At 36.4% G+C, this 23,305-nt stretch overlaps 1 protein-coding gene across 6 annotated transcripts in view; it reads left to right on the top strand.

The window, feature by feature from the left end:
* Positions 1-22,966, top strand: part of CDIN1 (CDAN1 interacting nuclease 1) — a 133,033-nt gene extending 110,067 nt beyond the window's left edge. For 5 of the 6 annotated variants that reach the window (XM_074909804.1, XM_074909802.1, XM_074909801.1 and 2 more), the window contains 2 exons: positions 18,295-18,445; positions 19,299-22,966. In XM_074909804.1, coding sequence (XP_074765905.1) covers positions 18,295-18,430 — 136 coding nt within the window. In that variant the 3' untranslated portion in view covers positions 18,431-18,445; positions 19,299-22,966. Of the gene's footprint in view, positions 1-18,294; positions 18,446-19,231 lie in introns of all 6 variants that reach the window. The other variant, XM_074909800.1, reaches the window with a different exon arrangement.
* Positions 22,967-23,305: the final 339 nt, after the last annotated feature.

Raw genomic sequence — 23,305 nt, 5'->3', positions numbered from 1 at the left:
AATTTCTGGGATTGCAGGGCAAAGAAGCATTCAGTACCTACTCTTAAATCTGGTACTGACAAGTTATGCATCACAAATATAATTAATGATCAGCTATTATTTAGTAATTCTATATCGTTTTGTTTGCATCTCATCCTGTTTCTTGTATTGATGTCAAATTGTGATATAAAAGACAAATGGAGTTGCTGATCAATGACTAAAATACATGCTGATATAATCAAAATAGCATAAGAACAGAGGATCCATTAAGTACAGATCATAATGTATGCCAGAAATTAAAATACATGGCTGTGAGATGCTTTAGTGTCATGAGAGATTTCAGTGCATCTGTTTACCTTCCATTCATGTAAGGGAATCATGAATGAGATAGAATGCTTCAAAATGGGAAAAGTTCAGAGGTAGTAAACAAGATTATATATTGAGAAAAGAGTAATTTTTGTTCATTAATGTTTTTTCTTCATTTTGAACTATTGCAAAAATTTCCTTGTCATTATGCTGACCACCTTGCTTTTTCATATTGCATCCTGTGAACTATCAGGTGACTATCTTTGCCTTAATGGGCAGAGCATTATTTATGAGATACATTCTCTTAAATTGTATTTGGAAGGTCCCATCATACAGTCCAATGGCTGCAACTCCTGATTGAATGGTCAATATTTCTTTATTTGTCTTTTAGTGAGGTAATCAAAACCATTTTGCCCCCCACATGTTTTGAAAAAAGACCACATATATAAACAGTTTTATGTAGTATCTGTGTGTGTATGCACATTAGGCACTATTTTTTTAAGATATTGTCTGTTGTAATGGTTTAAATATTAAAGCTACAAAGACAGGGAATTTACAATTATTGGCCCATCCTTAATACACTCAGTGAATTAATATATTTAGGCACAAAGTGGTAAGTAAAGATTTTTAGTCTGATCTCTGAATTTCCTTGTAGCTGTGGGTTTGTCAGACCTTTAACAATACACTAAAGCAGGGGGCTAGGGGGCTGTGGTTTAATATGGACTAATGCACATGGCAGGGCTTTTACATTAGTGCTATTTCTTTCAATGCATTATAGTGAAATTGTATTTTAAACCCAGGCAAATTATTGATGCTTTTATTGAATGGAATAATTTATTATAGAAATATTTTAGTCTGTTGACATTTCATCATCAAATAACAGTAAACATAATACACATTTCCCATAAGACTGTTCTTGAGAGCCAAATATTTACCCTTCACTTATTCTAAAGGTAGCCTTGTAGTAATTAGTCTTTGGACAAGACAAAATAAATTATGTTTAGAGATGACCTTGTCATAGAGTAGTAAGTCAGAAATATCCCAAAACAAGTTTGCTCACTACTTTCAATTACTATTTTTAAAACTGGCATTTAATTTTACAATTCATGGATTGTTTTTCTTTTTAGTCATTGAAAAAGCTAAACTATGAAGTTTACCTTTCTGGAAGTCTCTTAAAATTATTTATTAGAATCTAATGCATATAGAATGATCAAAATGTGTAAAAGTTATGCATTCCATTTAACTATAAGTTAGTCCAGCATGATAATTACTGAATTTTTCAGATTCGTCTGGAAACACTGGAATTTACAAAGGTATTTTAAAGTTAAAATAAACTAAAATTATTGTAAATTGAGAGCTTCATATTTAAACTTACTTATCCGATAGTACACTAAAATTGTTGAATTTGTTTCTCTTGTTTTATGGAAAAATCCTAATAATAGATAATATTTCACTTGGTCCTATATACAAAGTCAGAAAAGGCGTTTGCTTGCTCCTAACTTGTCTTAGACAATTTATAGGTCTGAAATTGGGTGAACATTTAGGTGTCATCATTTAGTATCTATTTATCATCAGCCTTCATTGCAGGTTCATTGGCAACTGCTAGTTAATGCTGCATGACAACAGTGGCTTAACTCTGTTTTTCTAACATAATGATATTTGGATTTTTATTTTAATTGTTGTCCAGATGTCTCATACCACACTTCTGCTTCACATATCTTTCTACACTTTTGTCTTCACAAAGACTAAATCCACTGTGACAGTATATTCTGTAAACTTTTTTTCATCTCTCATGCCTCTTAGTTTTTGTTTAAGTATCCCAAAAACATGTGTTACATGAAAAGGATTCTTGCTAGAAGCAGTATATGGAAGTAGGCAGAGGTGGTTCTTTCTTCACACTTTGAATCTGATTTCTGACACTTTATGGCTCATCCTTACAGTAAGTATTTTCATTCTGTAAGTGACTGGACAGGGAAGACAAAGGAGTTGAGTGCACACTTTTTTTCTGAAATTGTCACCCTCTTCTTAACTCATTCACTTTGTAGGTGACTGTAAAGAAAATTACCACTGTGTTTGTCTCTGTAATTCAGTTTTAGACATGCTGAAGCATAAATTCACAAGCTATGCAAGCACGAATTTAAGAACTGTAATACTGTCACATTTGATTCAGTTGCTATTGCTTTGTTCAGTTTTACAGTTAAGTTAAGCTCTATTTGTAACCGAAAATGTTCAACCCTATTCAGCCATTTTTACTGCAGGAAAGTTTGTTGGAGGTGGCAGGCATTGCGTTATACTCCATGAGTAGGCAGCCCACCTGTCACACTTATCTCTGCCAGAAAGTTATTTTTCAGGTAAAAATTCTCCTCTGAGAATTATATGCCTTCACTTCCCATTAGATTTGGCTCTGTGCTTTGTGAACTGCAGTATTCACATTGAGTCCACTTCTCCAGGTGGGTCAAGGGGTGAGGAGATAGTCACCTGGTCCCGGGAACCTTAGGAGGAGTCCAGAAGTTAATAAAATAAAGAAACAAAACAGAAATAATAAAAAAAACAAAACAAAACAACAATGGAGTGTGTGACTGGCATGAGTATTTTTTACAGATAAAATACTTTTGCCTTGAAAACTGGTATAGGGAACTGGTGACAGAGCTATTACTCAGATTTCTGAGATTTGATGGTTGTTTACTTTTCTTTCAACGTGTCTTTGATTGTTCACTTTCTCTAGGCTTGAGGATTAGGAAAGAGTAACCTGGATAACACTGAACCAGAAGAGCTTGAGGTTGTGTGTATGTGTTGTAAAAGCATAAAGAGACAATAGAAAAGTTGTATGTGCTTCTTTAATTAGGAGAGTTTGCACTTTTTTATGTATTTATCTTCCAAACCTAGAGAACCTATTTGAAGCAATTTGAAGATGTTACCTTCGATAAGAATCAGTCCATATTATTTATGAAATTATTAATCTATGTCTGTGGGCAAATAAACAATAGTTCAAATTCATATTGCTCAGTTGAAAAGGAGATTCCTTTTAATCTTACCTTTTTTAAAATTCTTCATATTATAAATATACATCATCTTATAAAGGCATTTGTCCTTGTTCCTCAGGTAAGGAAAAAACATTTGGGTCTCTCTTTAATTTTATTAGCAGTGGTGATATCATTTCAAATTGCTTGAGTATTTTGTATTATTCATGTAGTGCGTGTAGAAATGTGTGAGATTTTGTCACTGTGTGTAGTCCCCAGCTATCATAAACACTGTGTCTTACAACCTGTTTGTTAAACCTACCAAGTGGGATTTTAAAATAATTTAGAAGTATTTTGGTCCCACTGCTTTCACGGGGGGGAAAGTTTCTTCTGGAGCCAGAGCACTGGTCTCGCTGGTGTGTTGGTAGAGGACAATGACACCTCTTCTCAGCCTTTGCTCTCCGAGGCTGGAAAGGCTGAACTCATCTAGTCTTTCCTCGGAGCAGCTGTTCATTTCCCTGGACATCACAGTAGCCTTGCTCCATATCTGGCTATTATATATCTGTCTTGAATGACCTGTCTGCAGTTTCCAGATGAGGGCTAAGCAAGCCTTTAAGGGAATACAGTATTTCTGGATTTTTATAGAAAATCTCTCTCCCAGAGCTTCATAGGATTATTTTGCCCTTTCTTTAGTTGCATCACTTTGCATCCCTTTACTGATCAGCTGTTACACAGATAGATTCCTTCTTCCTCTGAGAAAGCAAAGGGAAATACCATTTCTTTATTGCAGGCTGTATATGTGTAGGTTTAAAAACAACTGTAGCAATATTTTGGGCATGTTACAGTTAAACTGCAGATCATGTACAAAAGTCAGAATAGTTATCTGTGGTAAAAAAATAGGTAACCTGAACACTGGCTAAAAAGTGTTTGTTTTCATTTTGGGATCTTTACTATTTAAGACAACAAACATTCTAGGATTGGTCATGGCTGCCAGACAGTGATAGCAACAAGGCAGAAGTTTTCCTTTACTGTCATCACATCTGTTCTTTTATTAGATTTTGTTTATTATGTATTTGCGTAGTAGAAATCCAAATATAGTATCTGGTTTGGGTTTGTTTTGTTTTCTAAAAAGTGGAATATAGTTTGGGTTCCTCTAACATAAATATTAGACAATCTCCCAACTCCTGCAGTCTATAAGCAAGTACTGTCCAAATGCACAACTGTCCTTAAATGCCCATAGAAGAAGTTATAAATCTATCAGGTTTTATCCATCATTTTTTATAGTCGTGGGACAGACTTTTGTGCAAAGGAAACCGATGTAAAAGCAATCAGATTATTTTACCCACAATGATGACATGTTACTGCCTATATTACCTCACAGCATATCACAAGACATTGTTACGTGCTACTCAAGTTATATTTAATTTATTCCAGAATCTCATCAAGTCACTGCAGCATAAGTGTATAACAAAATTTTAAAATAATTCAGTACCACAAAGCTCTTTAAAGCCAGATTTCCATAAATTTGCACAGTACTAAATATTGGCAGTGTTAAGCAAATGAAAGCAAATAAGTACATTAAAGTGGAAACATTACTTAAGCAAATAGAAGCTGTTCTATACTGTTCTATACCAATTCTATCATTTTATATGTGGTCTGACTTCATCTTTTTTTAATTAAAGAATGGTTCAAAAGTGCCTGTAGGTAATCAAGAAATTATAAATTAATTTTTAACTCTTATATTTGCTGGTTCAGCTGGAATTATAGCTCTCTTAATCTCTGGAATTTACCGTTTTTATGCTGTTGCCATAGTGAAATCAGGTAGAACAGGCAAAGCTGTACTCTTTCTTCTCTTTGAACTGGACTAAAAATAATGCTTAATCTATTGATATGGCTTTAGAAATAGCTTTTAAAAATGTTAATGTGGATTTAGCGGTTGGGGAGAGGGGGAGATATTCTGGTCTTTAAGTGGAAATCCTCAGCAAAAACACAGTACCGTGTGAGCAGTGCAAGTTTTCCTTTACTAGTTCATCCTAGTGCCTTAGGCCTAGAGAGCCTTGAGGAAAAAAATGTATATGCCTGCATCCATTTATACATCTTGCAGTCAGATACTTCTGAGGGGAGGAGTATGGGGCAGCTGAGTTTTTTGACTGGGTAGCTGTTTTTTGTAGCCAGGACAGAACATACCCCGCTATTTGAAGTGATAATCAGTCAGTTTGCATCTCAGAAGCCTGATGGAAATAACTTTGCCATTATTTCACATAGCAAAGACTTGGTGCTGAAAAACTCCAAATCCCATTGCCAGTTCATCTCATTCTTCAGAAAAATGCTGGCAGTCTTGCTGCGTGCGTTTGTATTTGATGTATATTGGTAATACGTAATAACTAACTAAGGTATACTAGTCTGTTGTGCACAGGCCTACCTCTAATTCAGTTACTTATGGGTAAAGTTTTCTGGAGTGGGAATACTAATTTATAAAAAACCTATTGTCTCAAAGGTACAGTAAGATTTTCAGATCTTTGGCAAAAGTCAGGGGTTGGTATGGGGAGATCCTAGAAGTAGAAGGAAATTGCCTAAATGTTCACTGGCTGTTTAATTTAATAAAGTGCAGTTGTTCTCCCTTCTCGCTTATTTGACTCTACATTTCTCTTATTTTTTTATTTTGGGTTTGGTTCTCTATTTTTTTTTGCCTTCTAGCTAACAATGATCTAGCTTGACCAGACAGGGAAACCCCCCTCTTTTGCAAGAGTGCTGTAAACTGAGGGGACTGACAGGAAAAATACCTTAAGTATCTTTTATTGTCTATATTGGGCTTCCATTACTTAGTGCAAGTTGAAGGTGTCATTCCCATCTTAAACATATTCAGTGATCTGTGCTCAGGTTGGAGCAGATGGAAACCTTATGTTAGCACCTCTCCTTAAGCTGCTTTATGGCTGTTCATGACAAGTGGATTTCTGTGAGAGACAGCTTTCTTGGGAGGCTCCTGTAAGAGTACAGCAACCATGGAATTCAGGAACCATTTTTAACCTCTGTACTTAATTACGTTTTGAACGTATGGCATGTTTTGGCATTGCAATCACATAGGCAAAGAGGACACCAGAAAATAAACACTTTAAAAAGTAAATAAGAAACAAAAAACTAGCAATTTTTGGCTGACAATGGAGAGGGAAAGACAGCTGCTCACAACAGATACTAATCTTATCACTTAATGTAATTACTCTGAGCTTTTAGGCAATGTAAGAACCAAAAAACAGGAAGGTAACTGTGCTCAGGTGGGAGTTAGCCAAGTCTCAGAAAGGTTGGTAAAGCTGGTTGATGTTCTGTTGTTCATGATGCTCCAAGCTGCTTACTTACAAGCTTAATTTATCTTTGGAGGCAAAAGCTGTATTTCATTATTTTTCTTCTTGTTGCTTTTTTTTCCTATTCGTTTTCATTTTGTCTTAAAGGTAGCAGGACTTGAATAGGACTAGCAGCTCTAAAACTCATACTTTTTCTATTTAGTTTAAAAAAAGACTGCTGGTGCTGTTCTTGATGCCCTTAGAAGACTTCCAACCAACCATTTTCTTTTATAAAATACACTGCATATAAGATAAAACTGAGTAAGAGAAACAGTTAAAGTGAAAAGATTATTTGGTCCTAGAAGTTTTATTCTTAATGGATTCCTTCTTCTTTTGTGTTTTGTTAAAATGTTAAAAATATTTAACAATTGTGGGTACCAGATACCTAAACCAGCAAAAACTGAGAAAAATCTTTCTATCACACATAATGTTAATATTGCAACATTTTGCATGTTTTGTATTAATACCATACCCCCTGATGATGTTAGACTCCCATTTTCAGTACAGCAGTTTTTATGGAGTCTTCCAATTGAATAGTACAGGTGTGTATATACTGACCTCTGGGAAAACAAAACAAAACAAAACAAACTGTAGTCACTCTCAGTTTGTTTTGAATTGGTCTAAAAGGATTTTGCTATATTTTACACAGAGGCCTTATGGCTATTGGGATAATAAGCTTCATACCATCTTTTGGAACAGCTAGCATAAATGCCGTACATAGAGTAAGTGACTTGACACAAGATCAATACAGCAATTGTATGGCAAAGCTTAAAAAAAAACCAAACAATCCACAGGAATATGGAGTCCATCTTGTTTTCCGCTCTTTTCAACATATTCTTACATGAGGGAAAATATTCATACTAATGTGATTTTATCATGTTGCAGACTTCTGGCTCAATTCTCATCATACATGGATTGTAATTTGTCACTGGTTATCTCTGCTAACTTTCACAAGTGATAGCATTTTCCTCTGATTCTTCTCCTTCCTTCTAGACTCCCTTACATGGCAATGTACATTGTATATCTTCCTTTTGAACAGAATTCCATACCTTATTGGCGAACCTAGAAAGTAGTAAGCAAAGAAAGTGAAATGAAATTGTTTCTAGTGTTGGTATATACTAAGAAATAATAAATAACTTGTAAATAAATCTAAATAGCATTATGAATTTTTCAGAAGGAGCATGCAGTAGAGCTGTGTTTGGCTGATACAAATAAAGAGTGTGTGTGTGTGTGTGTGTGTGTGTATAAACTGAAGGGGACAGAAGGCAAAAAGCTTTTCCTTGTGGGAAAGGAAAGTAGATTTCTTTGCTCATCCTGTTACGCACTTATTTGATCTAATAATAAATGTCATAATTTTACAAATTGCCTTGGCAGTCTCCTAAAGCCTTTAGAACAGTCTCCACCTAAAACCATGTAAAATGTTCTTGTAGTCTTCTGAGAGAGTGGATGTTCTGCAGGTGATGCAAGTTGCTACTTAAGACTTATATATCTCAGGATGCACTCTTTTTCCAAATACCAGCTAAAAATTAAATTATTTTCAAAAATACAAATTGGGGCAGGGCCAACTTGAATTGTACAGATACTGGGTATATGTATCAACTGGGAGACAAGCTGAAGAGCCTCAGGCGTTAGACCTAAGTGATAGATTCATCATGAAAAGAGTGAATGCCAGGCACAATTACAGTTTGCCAGCAGATTCCAAAGACGGCAACAGTATTCCAGGTCGGAGGAGGTGTTTGCTTTCCTTCTGGGTGGGCATCAGGTGCCACAGTAATGGGCAGCAGACGTAGTATTTTCTGTTTTCATCTGTCCCCTGCTTAATGCAGATAGGTGACTTACACTTTGAGTGACAGTAAATTTAAGTACAGCATCACACATAAAATATTTCAGCCTGTCAATTATGCACAATAGTATGTTTGGCAGTTAACTGCTAAGCAACATTGTGTGAAGATACTCAGTGTGATTTACTATCCAGTCTTGGACTAATTCTCTGATCTGGGAAGTTGGAAGTGCAAACGAGCTGTCCTCCATTTGTTAATTCATCTGTTACATTGTTTGTTTTATTGTATATTTGTGTATAAGGATTCCGAGATACAGAATTGTCTAATAATTCATTCAAAATGTCTTGAGATAGCTTTAATGCTGTCCCCAAGATTTGTACTTGGCAAATGCTAAACACACAGGTATATAGAGCATTTATTTATCAACATTTTTGCTATCAAAATTTGCTGAACAACTTTTTTGATTAGTTTGGTTCTATTTTACGGTAATTATTAAACAAAAATAAATTGCTGTGAGAGCAGTTCTGCCTCCTCTGTTAAATGCACTTTGGGCATATCCTATCACTCTGGCAAGCACTGTCACCAGATAAACAGCTGCACAGAAAGAAAGGATTGCTGCAAACTGTGAGGCACTCACAGATTATTCAGATATCATCTTGCACTGGCCTTAGGATGGCCTATTACTTCCAGCCCTAAAAATAAACAACTATTAATCACCTAATAGCAACATGAGTTGACCAGCACTTTTACAGCTGCCTGGACCTCAGTCTAACTGTATTCAAAAGCTTTTCTCATGTTTTCTGTCACCCGGGATAAGAGGTGGTTTGCAGCCAAGCATTCCTTCTGGAGGACTGCTGTGAGTTTAACAAAATGTTTGAAATAAGTAACATCTCGCAACGCTGATCCATAGCTTCAAACGTGCAGAACTAAACAATAGCGGCCTTGCATCGGCAGTCTCTGGAGAGTGAACTAATGGCATGAAGTTTTCTCAGGAAAACTGAGTAAACAAGCAAGTACCTCAGGAAGCACCGTCCTTTGCCTGGTTTTAATCAGAAAGCATTGCTTCCAGTGACAATTATGGAATAATTATGTAATGTAAACAACTGCCTTTTCTCCCTGCATTTTTGAAGGATAGCAACCTTCTTGTAGTGTCTTAACTGGTAAATACACATAGCACAACTTAAATAGAATTAGCATAGCTTTAGTAAACTAGTCATCAAATTGCATGTTGCAGGATGGAAGGATATTGCTGCTTTGAAGAGGAACACATTAAAGCACTTGTAGAGGTACAGTAAAACAATGTGCTAACTCTGAATTATAAAAGGCAAATATGTAGATGCAACAGCTAATACAGAATATTAGACTCTCCATCAGAAAGGAATTTATGAACCTTCTGAGAAAGAAGATGTAGAAAGCTTTCTTATACTGTGCCTTTCAGGTTGAGATTTTTTTGGTTGAGCTTCTTTTGCTTGGTTATGCCCATCATCTGGGGTGCCTCAAGTTATTTTGTCCTGTAATGAGATGGTTAAGTGATGTAAGATCCTTATATTTCAGGGAAACTAGGACCTATCTCCAAATTGCTGAGGAGTAAGGTACCTGGAACACTGTTGATTATCTCTTTTAGACAGATACTGGAACTAAGTTCCCAGGCAGCTAAAATGCATTCTTTTCCTAAGTGTGTACCCAAGTGATCTTCACTAAGCCAAAGATGACTTTGACCACAATTTCCATGAAACAGTCCAGCAGTCTAAGGATTAACAATTTCTTTTCTAAAATGTTGATGTGAGAACCATGTTATTATTCAGTTCATCAGCCCAAACCTGCAGTGCAGGCATAAGGGGCACCTTACAGTCTCTCTTTACAGTGCAAAACCTTACAGTCTGATGTGCAAAGAATCTACCTGATTTTCAAGATGCTGACTGAAAAAAACCATGGTTTACCTTAAGTAGACACAGCCACTTCGAGAGATGAACATCAGAATACTATTTATAAAGAACAAAGTAATATGTTTCAATAGAAGTTAGGACATGAACCAACAAAACTGGAGAAAAAACTTCACTCAAGTCTCTTTTGTCTTAATGACAAGCTGCCTTGAGCCAGTATGTGTTTTCTTTCTCACTCTCTGCATCAGTCTTCACTTAGGAAGCCTTGATCCTTGTAAATCAGTGTAACCTTAATGTTATTTAATCATAGCTTTTAAAAGTTAATTTACATGAGAACTATATTATAAAAAAACCCTAACTTGTCATTGAGGATTATAAAAATCCTTTATTTGCCTGGAGAACAGTACTCAGATCTAAATGAATAAGTGAATAATGTGTTTCGACAGTTTGTTTATTAAAAATGTATTATGCAGCTAGAAGTTATATTGTATTTATCATATTTTAATGACAGTGAATTGCACAGTTTTGGTGCATTCTATCAATACACATTTAAAAAGTGTGCTTTGCAAAATTCTAAAATATTTTAAATGGTCTCTTATAACCACATAAATCACTTGATTTGTTTTTGTTTCTCCAAATGCCAAAAGCAATTAAATCATAAGCCTGATGAAATGCTGCTATTTGATTGATGCCTTAACAGTCTCACTGCAGAGATAAAAAGACAGCTAGTATAAAAAAAAATTTAAAAGCTCATTAAAATTTAATCATATCCAAGAGACGTGTGACTATAGAGACGGAGGCTTGATATTAGTTTCTATCCACCTTTTTTTCACCTGACAACTCCAACTTCGACATCAACTGCATCTAACATCAATATCTGGCATTCATGGAAATGCCTACCTTTCTTGGTCCAAAAAAAATTCCCACTTTTGTGTCAAAACCTCCTTGGAAATGGGAGTCTCATAGAATATTAATCGACTTTAATTTTTTTCCTTCTCTTCAGTGAAAATAAGACTTCTCTCAACTACTGTGGTAACATCAAAGCTTAAAGCAGATTAGGTTTTACTTGCTTAATTTTACTTTAAGCAGCATAAACTGGATGGCTGGATCCTTGAGACATAATATGCTGCTAACTTCTGCATGTGAGGCTTGATATAGTTCTTGCTACTGCCATGGACAAGTTTCCTATTATCTTTAAAAGTATGTGATCAGAACTTGTTAAACTTTTTCTTGAGCCATATTTGCAAGCAAGCCTATTTTTGTGCAGTTGCTACTGCAGGAAGACAATATTAAGTATCTCAAGGGAGCTGAGCCCAAAAATATTGTAGGCTTCTGAGTTACAGGTTAAGGATCAGATTTTTAAAGCCAAAAATTGCTTGATTACTTGAATTTTCTTGATTTTACTAAGTACTGGACTTTTTTTTTTCTTTCTTTTAATGAGATTTGATGAAGTCAAAGAAGAAGGTGCTGTGTAATGCCTTGAAGGCATCTTTTATTTAAATCAGTGTGTGTGTGTCACTAGATTACAAAAGCATGTGGAGTATTTAAAAAGTGGCAGGGGTAGTAAAACCCCACTGTTACCTTTAAATTGCAATCAGAGTTTTTAAAATGCACTTTCTTGCACAAGTACCTTTACCTGACTTTAAAACTCTATATAAATTAACAGTAGCAGAAATACCTTGTTATGATCTATTCTGAACTAGGCTTATGGTAGCTGTTTCAATGGAAAGTTTCTTGCTAATCAAAGTCAGTTTCTGAGAAGTAGCTATTAAATGTTTGCCAAGATATATAACACTGTGTCATCAGCAGTAGTAGCTGGTCTAGACATAAGGAAGTTGGCTGGCTGATGCCAATTGACCTTACTTGAAAATGTGGTCTGCAGTTGTTGCCTACTAGCCTAGCTCTGCCAATATCTAAATTCCCTCCACTGACACAAATGAGACTTCTACAAGTTCACTAAAATGAAGTTGTGAGTCCTTAAACTGTAAATTTATTCGATATTATAGGAAGGATTAAGTATTTTTTTCTTCAGGGTTTATTAATACTACAAGTAAAACCAGTTACTCACAACTGTGATTCTCAAGAACCATGTCATATTGACTTAGAAAGTAATAATTTATTTGTGAATTTTTGTAATTCCTTTTTCCCAGGAAATAAGTGTGATATGCAAGTGGTAACGCTCAAATTTGCTTGATATTTAAAAAGAAAAACAAGGAAACAAAGCCAGCTTTTTAGCTGGCACTGTTGATGATCTGACTTTAAAAAGCGAGGGACCAGAATGCAGTCCTTCAAAGACACATTCAGATGTGACCTTCGTGATTAAAATCATCAACCAGATAGACTGCCTTGCTTTCATGTAACATGAATACTCATCTGAATCTATTTGATAAAATATTTGCTTAAATACATGCATATTATAAAAATTTATATGCCAACATTTCATTCTGAGAGTCTCTTGGAATTAAAATTATTTACATTATGCTGATGCATACAACCCATCTATAACAAATAGACTAAGAATAAATATAGTGAGCATTTACTTAAAAACACTTGCAAGATGTTTTACATTTCTTCTCAGTATCGAGCAGTGTGTTGAAAATGCATTTTTCATAAAACCACATGCAAGGCTTTTTGATGGTGAAAAAATCCACTCACAACAGCCACATGTCTAGGCAAAGCCTTAGAAGCTAGTATGGACCTCACACAGACATTCCAGAAGAAAAGACATTACTAGAAAGTAGTTTTTCTTGAAGTAAAGTAGAATATGTGTGAGCCTACTAGGCCGCTTTGATAAATAAATAAAAGTATGTTTCTTTTCTAGCACAGAACTGGTTCAACTGGAGGGCATTAAACCCAGATTCACATTTTACTTAGTTTTTTCTTTCCATTTTTTTCTTCGGTGATCCCTTGGCTTATATGAAGATGTGATTTTTTTTTTTTAAGAAAAAGAACCATTTGGGTTACCTGAATTTTATCTTCCTGGCTTTTCAGCATATCTCTGTGAAACTTCTTTTCAAGAACAAAGCCCAGTGTACCGGGATTATTGTTATACAAATCTATACTCCTTTAACTATGTGTCTCTTTCAAAATTGGTGTCATTAAACCAGTACAAAAGATCCTCTGAACACTTTTAAATTAGTGCAAAACTGACTTATTTAGAGTATGATCAGACATAAGTTTATCTAAAGCCCTATGGAGCCTGTAACTATATATTTAACTATACTCAAACTATATTTTACTATCTCAGATCAGCATCTATCTCAAATTACAGAATCACAGAATCATTCAGGTTGGAAAGACCCTTGGGATCATCAAGTCCAACCATCAGCCCTACTCTGCAAAGTTCTCCCCTACACCATATCCCCCAACATCTCATCCAAACGACCCTTAAACACATCCAAGGATGGTGACTCTGCCATCTCCCTGGGCAGCCTATTCCACCGTCTAACCACTCTTTCTGTGAAAATTTTTTCCTAGTGTCCAGTCTGAACCTCCCCTGTCACAGTTTAAAGCCATTCCTTCTTGTTCTGTCACTAATCACCTGTGAGAAAAGACCAGCACCAACCTCTCTGCAATGTCCTTTCAGGCAGCTGTAGAGAGTGATGAGGTCTCCCCTCAGCCTTCTCCTCCTCACACTGAACAGTCCCAGCTCCTTCAATCGCTCCTCACAGGATTTGCTCTCCAGGCCCTTCCCCAGCTTCGTTGCCCTCCTCTGCACTCGCTCAGCACCTCGATATCTCTGTCGTATTGAGGTGCCCAAAACTGGACACAACACTCCCGGTGTGGCCTCACCAGTGCAGAGCACAGGGGGACCATCACCTCCCTGCTTCTGCTGGTCACACTATTTCTAATACAAGCCAGGATGCCGTTGGCTTTCTTGGCCACCTGGGCACACTGCTGGCTCATGTTCAGCTGCTTGTCAGTTAGAACCCCCAGATCCTTCTCTTCCACACAGCTCTCCAGCCACACCTCCCCAAGGCTGTAGCGATACGTGGGGTTGTTGTGGCCCACGTGCAGGACCTGGCACTTGGCCTTGTTGAAGCCCATCCCGTTGACGTTGGCTCACGGATCCAATCTATCCAAGTCTCTCTGTAGAGCCTCCCTATCCTCATGCAGATCGACACTCCCTCTTAACTTGGTGTCATCTGGGATCTTACTGATGATACCCTCTATGTCCTTACCAAGATCATCAATAAAGATGTTAAACAGAAATGGTCCCAACACTGAGCCCTGACGAACACCACTGAAATCCTTCAGCTGATTCTTTGAAAGACACCATCTGCTGCCCTTAGTACTTAGATTAAATTTAGTCTTCTATATCAATCTTAAATTAGGCCTAAACTATTCTCTAGGCTTTTGTAATCTTGCTCTCTTCTTGCCACACCATGGGGCCATAAGCCTGTCTGCCTCCTTTTTGGCACTTCTGGCACTCTGACCCTGCACTAAAGTGCATCTTTGTCTGCCTTGTAGTCACAACTTCTAGTGTCGAAACTAGAAAATTACTAAACCAGGATTTATATAATGATAACTACATCTTTATTGGTTAATTTTTGACTGATGCAACCTATGTGGACAATTTTCACTTGATATGTTTATTATATTCTGAAGGAAGTTTGCCCCTGTATTTCCTGTTTATTCTATTTTTACTGCATGGAATTAACAAAATTAGTTACCTGGATTTCTTTTCAGCTTTAAAAAGAAACTCCATATAAAAATAAAGTTCTAAAAGTAATCGTTTCACTGGAATAGGTAAAACTACAGTTTTGTATAACTTTTGGCCATGTTCCTTCATACCTACACTTTTCAGGGTAAGAACTAAAGATGGGAAGAAAAATACAAGTTAAGCACATTTATAATTTTTTTTCTGAGAAAGAACAAAATCCATAGACATCCAGAGTTTGTTACATTCTCAGCTTGGTTTTTGTTTTAAGCTTAAAATTTTTCCAGTGTGCCTTTCATATGAAATGGAATAACCTGGCCTGTATTGCATACCCTACATATATAGGTTTAGAACATGTAGAACCGTCTGCTGCAGTTTTTTTTCTCCACCTCAGAGCTAGTAAATGAGTCCCCTTTCCATAGCAATATTAAGTAAGCATTCTGTCATTTTTGTTTATTCTCCCGTGTAAACCAGGGTTAGTCACTAACTTGTTAAATGTTATGATTGATGCAGATATAAATTTGTAGCTTTACTTTGTAATTCACAGCACTGAGTTTTGTTCTTCATGGTGTTCTTCATGCTCTTCATTTGGAAGGCATCAAATTAAAAAGGATTGTTCTTAACTTCTAGGTCACACTTCCCTACCTCATCCCCTTACACAAAAAGGTTAAGTGTCTTTTCAAATTAAGGCAGCAGTAATTAACCAGTGGCATTGTTTGTGATTTGCCAACTCTGGGCGTTAATGAGAGAGAAATTAGCACTTAGCAGCAGGAGTTCCTGATAGTCAGTGGCAAATGTTTAATGTGCCAACAAGTTAATTTTGGTCTTAAGTACTGCACTTAAGTGTTTTTAAACAAAAGTATGGTATGTTTTTTATGTGATCATACATATGGGCTATGTGATATAGAGCTATAATAGATGGAATGCCACAACACAGTGGAAAAAAGTCCTACCTAGGCAGCACAGGGCAAATAGTTTTGCTATAATAACACAATCAAAAGCAGGATTGATGGATGTTTTCATACTAAAGATGTACTTTCTCCTGCAATTAACAATACACAGATGTTCTTGTGTATAAATTTTATCATCAAATTTGGCATTTCTGAACATATTTTTTTAAGCACAAAATATTCCTGAAAAATTGTGCTTGAGCTGTGATTTGCTGGAAAGACATAAATTAGCCTTTTGAGGAGTCTCGAAATATTGATTTTATTAAAAAATTACAATATAAAAAAATAAATTAAAAAATTTCTTAGGCACAGTATCCCATATGTTTTATGCTAGATAAGTAATTCAGACTGCCACACAGAGCAAAATGAGCCTTTCAAAACTTGGGCTGAGCAGCTTCTCATTAGCGTCAAGATCTTACCTGGCACATGCACTCATAGTAAGTACTTGTGTACATTTCATAGCTTCTGCTTTGCATAAAATAGCCCATTAAAAATGGGCTGCTCCCTATCTTCTGGGGATTTTTGCTTTTAAAATAACTTTGGTTGGTACATAAGTACATCCCCACCCAATTATCCCTTTTCTGTTTGGTTGATGTGGGCGCAGATATGTAGTCTATGAAATAACAAAAGTAGGCCCATCAGCATCAGCAAATTACCGCCTCTCACTGGAGGCAGTGAGCATCACTCCTTGGCTTCACTTGGCATTTTCTCCTCGCTACCGCTAGGCTAGTTGGCCTCTGTGGTACAGTGAGGTCGTGTACATCTTGGCCCCACATGAACTTAAGCAAAGGAGAATAGAGAGAAGTCCTTAGAGACAGTAGATGCTGAATTTGTTTGCCAGCCAGAGAAAACTTAGGAGTTAGGTGCAAGCAGCACTGTCCTTCCATATGAGCCACTTTTTAGTCTGTGCTTTATTCAATGATAAACATGTTTGAATACGTTAGCTAGTACAGCTGGATTTGTCAGAGTTTTAACCTTTCCACTTTCAGCTGCAAAAAGCACATTTGCCAGTGTGGCCTCAGCTATGCCGAGGGGTAATTTACTTTGCCACTAAACTGCGGCCACTTCTGTGTTGAAGAGTAGTAGCCATAAACCAAAATGTTACAACGCTATGCAGCAGTTTCGGGCAAAAGACTACCGTATCTAATTGAAACTGCAGGAGGAAGCCACAGGGGTTTCTTCTCCCTTTGATGCCTGTTCCATTACATGAGCACATCAAATAGAGTTTTCCCTCCATTGTTGGAAAGAAACCACCCTAATGAAGCCAGTCTGGCACTACCCACAGTTTTGAGTGCTTGTATTGTCTGCTAAGTGGACATTTAGGTTACTGTGCACCCCCCCAACACATTTTTATTATAATTAAACATTAACAAAACTGGCTACCATATTGGTTGAGTCCTGAGCAGGGCTCTGCATATAAACCATTACATGACATTCTATTGAACTTTTTCTTGTACAGACGGTATCTAACAGCTCATCCTGCACTGTTGTTTTTGGCAAGTTCACTACAGCATATAATAAATCAAGGAAAGAAAAAGCTTTTTGGCCTAATGTTGTACAGACTGCTGTAATGTTAGACTACAGAAAGCAGTTCTGTTTTTAGACATCCTTTTACTAACCCAACATTCATAATTTATGATTTCACTGTAAAATTCCTGCAACACTACACCAAAAGTAGTGCTGCCCTTTAATTAAGTGCTCTCAGTAGGAAAAACGTGAAACTGATGTGCAAAACATATCGCAGTACACAGTGATTGATAGTGATTACTTCTTTATGAACCCAGCCTGAAGGTCTGAACTTCCTGATGGGTAAAATAGTCCATGGGGCTACTTCCTGAGATTGCCGTGTGGGGATCAGTCAGAGTTAGCAATATCTGAGGAATTCCTGAGGCACGTTTCAGAGGCATTGCAGCAGTAGCTTTCCATTTATTTCTGAATTGTGCTTTATGTTAATAATTACCTGAATAATAGCTCATTGTAGAGATTATATCTTAAGGATTCATTGTTATCTTCGTGGTATTACAATTCTCATGAATTGGACTTGCATAAACCCGTGTATTTTAATGCCTGCACACACAAATTTGAAAAAGCAGAGTGAATGTCAAGAGAGACTTCTGTATGTATCAAAGTTGCTAGATGTTATTTAATATTTAAGAGATAGGTCTTCTTTTACTGATATGTGTGGAGTATTCAAAGGGAAAAACAAAACTCTGATGTGGATGGTTTGGGTCTCTGAATAGCATTTTTATTCCTGGAATCAGGTATTAATGACGTATCAATTCAACTTTGATTAAAATTTGAAAATTAAAGGAAGGTCAAATAGCCTCTCCAATTTTGCAGTGAAATTAACAGATTTACTTGTGTTGGAATCACAGAGATGGGAAATTAAAGTCACCTAACACAATTGCATAAGTTAATTTTCCTTTTTCTGTGATAGATTTGGCCCTGGATTAGTCATCTACTGGTATGGATTTATTGAAGAGCTGGACTGCCATCGTGAACGTGGTATCCTGCTAAAAGACTGCTTTCCTACTGACATTGTGACTCTGCGACACAGCATGGCCCAACGGTGATGTTGGGAAGAAGAGGTAAATCCGGAAGTAATTTTACTTTCCTGCAGCGTAAACTAATGGCAGCATCTGCCCTGAACTTCAGCTGAACTCCTGCTGCCTGCCCTTATGCTACTGCCTCTTTACACAAACATATCAAGAGTTTCTGTTTTGCTTCAGACCTCTGTTGTGATCAGCCAAAAAAGACAGACACAACCCACTCATTATCAGCATTTCTGTCGCTGTCAAACAGCTAGTTTCTAGATACTCGTAATCTTTCTTCCTTCTGGATGGCTGCTTCTAGCATTCCAAACAAAGACAAAAGCGCAGAGACTCTGCGGTGCAACTTTCAGTTCTTATCCCTGTTGCAGAGTTACCTTTAAAAATAAGTGGCTTTTTATGCTTTCACTTGCAAGTTTATTCAGTACCAGTGATCTGACCAAAACACCTACACTGATCTGGAAAATTGGTAAAGACTTATTCTGGGACTTAAAACAATACAATGCATAGCTCATAAAGCCTAAGTCGTAAGACAGAATCATGTAAGTTCTGGCTGTTACAGTAAATAGCCAGATTTTGGGAGAATCACTGGTATATGTGTTTCGTCACTATCGGATTGCTAAAATCAACAGCAGAATCCCAAGTTAACAACTAAAAAATAATATCTGAGTTAGGAGATTTTTAGGGGGGGATGGAAATGAAGAGCAATGATTTAATTTATGTATATGAGCCTGTAAAGACTGGAGGTAGTTTTGTGGGGTTTTTAATAAGTAGTTTAATGACTCAAAAATAACTATGTTTTGTCTTTTCATCCCCATCCTCCAGGGAATCTATACCTAGGAATTTTTGTCTTAACTGACTTTAAGGAAGGAATCTGTCTTGACCCCTGTAGGTACTGCAACATACAATTTGCTGGCGTACTGAAGTCTGAAGGAGCAATGTGCAGTTCTCTATGAGAGTTATTTCTGAAGATTTCCATCCTGATGTTCAAGAAGGGGAGTGAAAAAAAGATAAAACAGTGCTTCATAATGGATCAGTTCCACAAGACAAATAAAGCACACGAATGGACAAAAGTTTTGTGTGTACTTATGTATTCTTGTAAGAGCATTATTTTTCGCTTGTTGGAACCACCAAGATCAGAGGTACATTGAGGTGGGCATTAGCCCTCCTTGAAATGTTGAGGAGTTCAATCTCATTCTATTTCCATGCTCCTCGCCACTCAGAGGAGGGGGCCTCAGATTTGTGCTCCGTTACAGGTTTCTTAGTGCTAGCAGTTTACTGGGCTTGACACTCTTTAATACTCTTTTCTTTGCAAACTGGCATTCAGGAAAGGACACAATATTTTTAAAAGTCAGTGAGGGTTTTGCATGTATGCTCACCATGTTCAGATTTTCAGAGAAGCAAAGGTATGGATTCTGTTGTAGAATTAAAGGTGTGATAACAGTCTCCCTAAAGCACAAGTTGATAACCTCTTCCATAAGGAAAGGGGCTTTAAAATGTTACAGTGCATATTCATCATCTTTTTTTAGTTGAGGTGATACTTTGTGTGCCTGTATGATTTCAAAAATCACATGCAGACTTTTTACACTTTTGCCTTGAGTTAAAAGGGTATTAATCCCATTCAGGTTTTTTTCAGCTGTAGTTTTCAGATGCATATGCAGTATTTTTATTTTGAATTTATAGTTCTCACTAACACTTTTTGATAAGTTTCAGACAGGAGTTTATCATTTTAACTAATCTTTAATTTTCAGGAAAAAATATCTTTAGTCTTCCTAGTACTCTGTCCCTTATTGCAGAGATAAGCTAGTATAACTTCACTACAGTGAGTTATTGTTGCTTAGAGATTATTTTCTTGGGTTTGAATGTATTATATTGGAAAGACTTCTTTTTTAAAAAAATATTTGCCTTTATGTTCAACTATTTAAGGGATTTTGCTTAGTTTATTTTACCTGACCAGCTTTAAGGATCTGCCCGTAAAGATAAACAGAAGCAGTCTGTGAAGTGTACCTGCCTGATGCTACACAGAAGCTGCGTTTAGGGTGTTGCTGCCCCTGGGACATTTAACTGTGGTTTAGGTTAGTGGAATGTATAAAATCAAGAAGAGAATAAAAAAGAAGAAATAACTGAACATTATCATAGTAGAAAATTCAGAAGTAATGGTTGTCTGAGAGAAATTGGTTTTAAGGGCAAACTGAATTTGTTTTAGCTAGTGCATATGCTTTCTGTTGTATGAAATCATTTAAATCAGCTTTTACATGATGCACTAATGCTGCTTTTTCTTTTTGAATAAATTACATTTATCTGCACAGATGTTGAAAATTCTGCTCAACCTCCATCAAAGCTTTGCTTTATTTGTTTTTACATTAAACAATTTTATGTGGGGACATACAGATAAATCAGGTTAGGCTTGTATTTGTTTATTTCTTTACCTAATGCTGTGACATAACAGGTTGGAAAGCAGTACAGCTGTCTTTAATCAAAGCTTTGACCTTATCTTTATATACTGCCATCTTTAGGAATCTTTGTATTAGAATGAGCATGAAATAAGCCAGAAAAGTGTACATACTGTACTAATTTCATTACATGGTATTGAACAAACTTTGCCATCACAAAAATTACACTGTGTCGCTATTTTAAACACTGAAAGCAGAACATTAAAAAAATTAAGACTACTTTGTTATTCCTACTTGTATCTAGTAAACAAACCTCATTTGTGTATTTTCTGTTTATCAGATGTAAACATCAACTTTACTGGTAGAGAGGAGAGACTACTGTTTGTTTGTGAGTTGTTGTTTCTGGTTTTTTAAACAATGCTGTAGTCATTAGAACCTTAACATTAAAGACAAATCCAGTTTTATGGAGTATTCTGTAGAGTGCGCTAATGAATTATGCCAAGCCAGAAAACAGAAGTATGCATAAAACTGAATGATGTTCTCACTGGCATATATAGACTTGCCAAGCATCTGCTCTTACAAGCACTGTAATAAGGCCTGTTCTGAGCTTTAGGAATTGATGTAATTGTGTTGAACAGGGAAGTAAAACTTCCTTGTATAGGAGGAACAGTACAATGGTGGGTCACACTCTAGCATAAAAGGAAAGCCTTTTTTATCATTCCTATATTCTGGGGACACATTATTAGGAAGAGTTTAATAATCTTTCTCTAAAGACAGTTAAGAGTGAAATAAAACTTCTGATCTAAAACTGAGAAAAAGGACCAAATGTCTTACTGTGCTTACCTCCTTATTGATTTATCGTATTAATAGTACTGATATGAATAATTTTCATCCTGGTTTGGTATATTCACTCATTCAAAAAGTCATTCTTTCCTGGTATTTGCTTTTGGATTTCTTCACCATCTAGACTACTACAGAAGACTATTTGTGGTTCTTTCCATTTGCCTTTAAATTCTCCCCTTTTAATTTGCCATCTTTTTTAACCATTTCACATTTGTTTATTCAGTATCCTCCCATTTGCCTTCATTTCCCCTTTGAAAAGTCTGCCTTACGTTTTCTCCTGCGTGCTTCTATTTCTGATACTACATCTGAGGAGTGTTGTTTCCAGTTCTGTTTGCATTTGGGCTGACCCACCATCTCAAGCAATGTTGCTCCTACTCTAATTTAAATAGTAGCTTTAGGTACCAGGCAGACTGTCCTCAAATTTCCACACTCCACTCTAACGGACAAGCATTGTCATGCTCATCTTTATTCTCTTGGCTTGAAATATGGGTCATTTCTGCAGGCTGGGAATGTTCACAGAGCAAAGCACTAGTGCAGTATAATCACTCCTGTACTAGGTGGAGTGGTACCAAGGACTAAGTTAAGAGTACATCTGTGCTACTAGGAAGTAGGCATAGCCAATATTAGTAATTTAGCGGTTACAGCAGTCTCTTTCATTAAGGAGACCTGCTTTCTGCAAGTTTATGGCTTGCTTGCACAGCACTTCTACAAGAAGGTCTGTTGAAGTCAAAGGTTTAGCTTCCCTCCTGTGCCAAAATCTACTTGACTTAGAAGGGAAAAGACAGCTAGTTCCCTGTTTTGAAACCACAGTCGTTTTGGCAAGAGCTTGTACATCCTACAGGTTGTTCTTATTTACCAGAGTTGATCACAACTCCTCAAGGGTCAATAAGAAGTATGCAGAATTGAACTTGATTCTTTCCTTTACTTCAGATGAAGTAGTCTCACTATTTTGATAGCTTCTGAAGGGATCTTCTGCAAAAATAACAGTTGTTAAAAACATGTGTTTGTTATTTCAGGGATGAAATTATAAATATGTTGTCAAATGCTGCTCAAGTATTAATTTAATATTATGGAATAAAATAGGAGGCTGCCTGCAAAACAAAAAAAATTATTCCTGTCGTGTTATTCTAAGCCACAAAGGGCCATTTGTTGTGGATTTGCAGGTTATTCAGAAATAACCGTTTTATTACATTGACAAAAGAAGAAACCTCAGGGGCTTGCTCTTTACAGTGGTGTGATAGGAACCTAAAGTGTGCCTGTTGAAAAATGAACTAACTAACAATGGGAGCTTGGCAGCAACTTCACCATTTATAGAGAAACTGTCTATCTAGTACGATCTGTATAAAATAGACCTCACTTAGGTTAGGGAAAGGTCACAAGTTACACAAAGTTTGGATAGTCTAAATGTGTTACTCAAAACTAACTCTCCTGTGTATAGTAAATATTATTTGAACCTGCATTATTAAGAACATGCCAGGATTCAAAAGATTAAATAAGGAAGATGTAATTATGAACTAAATAATAAACAGAGCGGTTTTAGTTCCCCTTGTGTTTTTCACTTTCCTGCTATTGTTTCATATATGGCTGTTATACAAAGAGCAGCTTAGGTCAGCTACTATAAATTACAGGTTTCATACAATAGTAATCTACCAAAATTATTTCA

This window comes from Athene noctua, chromosome 6 (assembly GCF_965140245.1).
Source record: "Athene noctua chromosome 6, bAthNoc1.hap1.1, whole genome shotgun sequence".
Classification (NCBI taxonomy): domain Eukaryota; kingdom Metazoa; phylum Chordata; class Aves; order Strigiformes; family Strigidae; genus Athene; species Athene noctua.
This window is presented reverse-complemented; position numbering and strand designations above follow the sequence as displayed.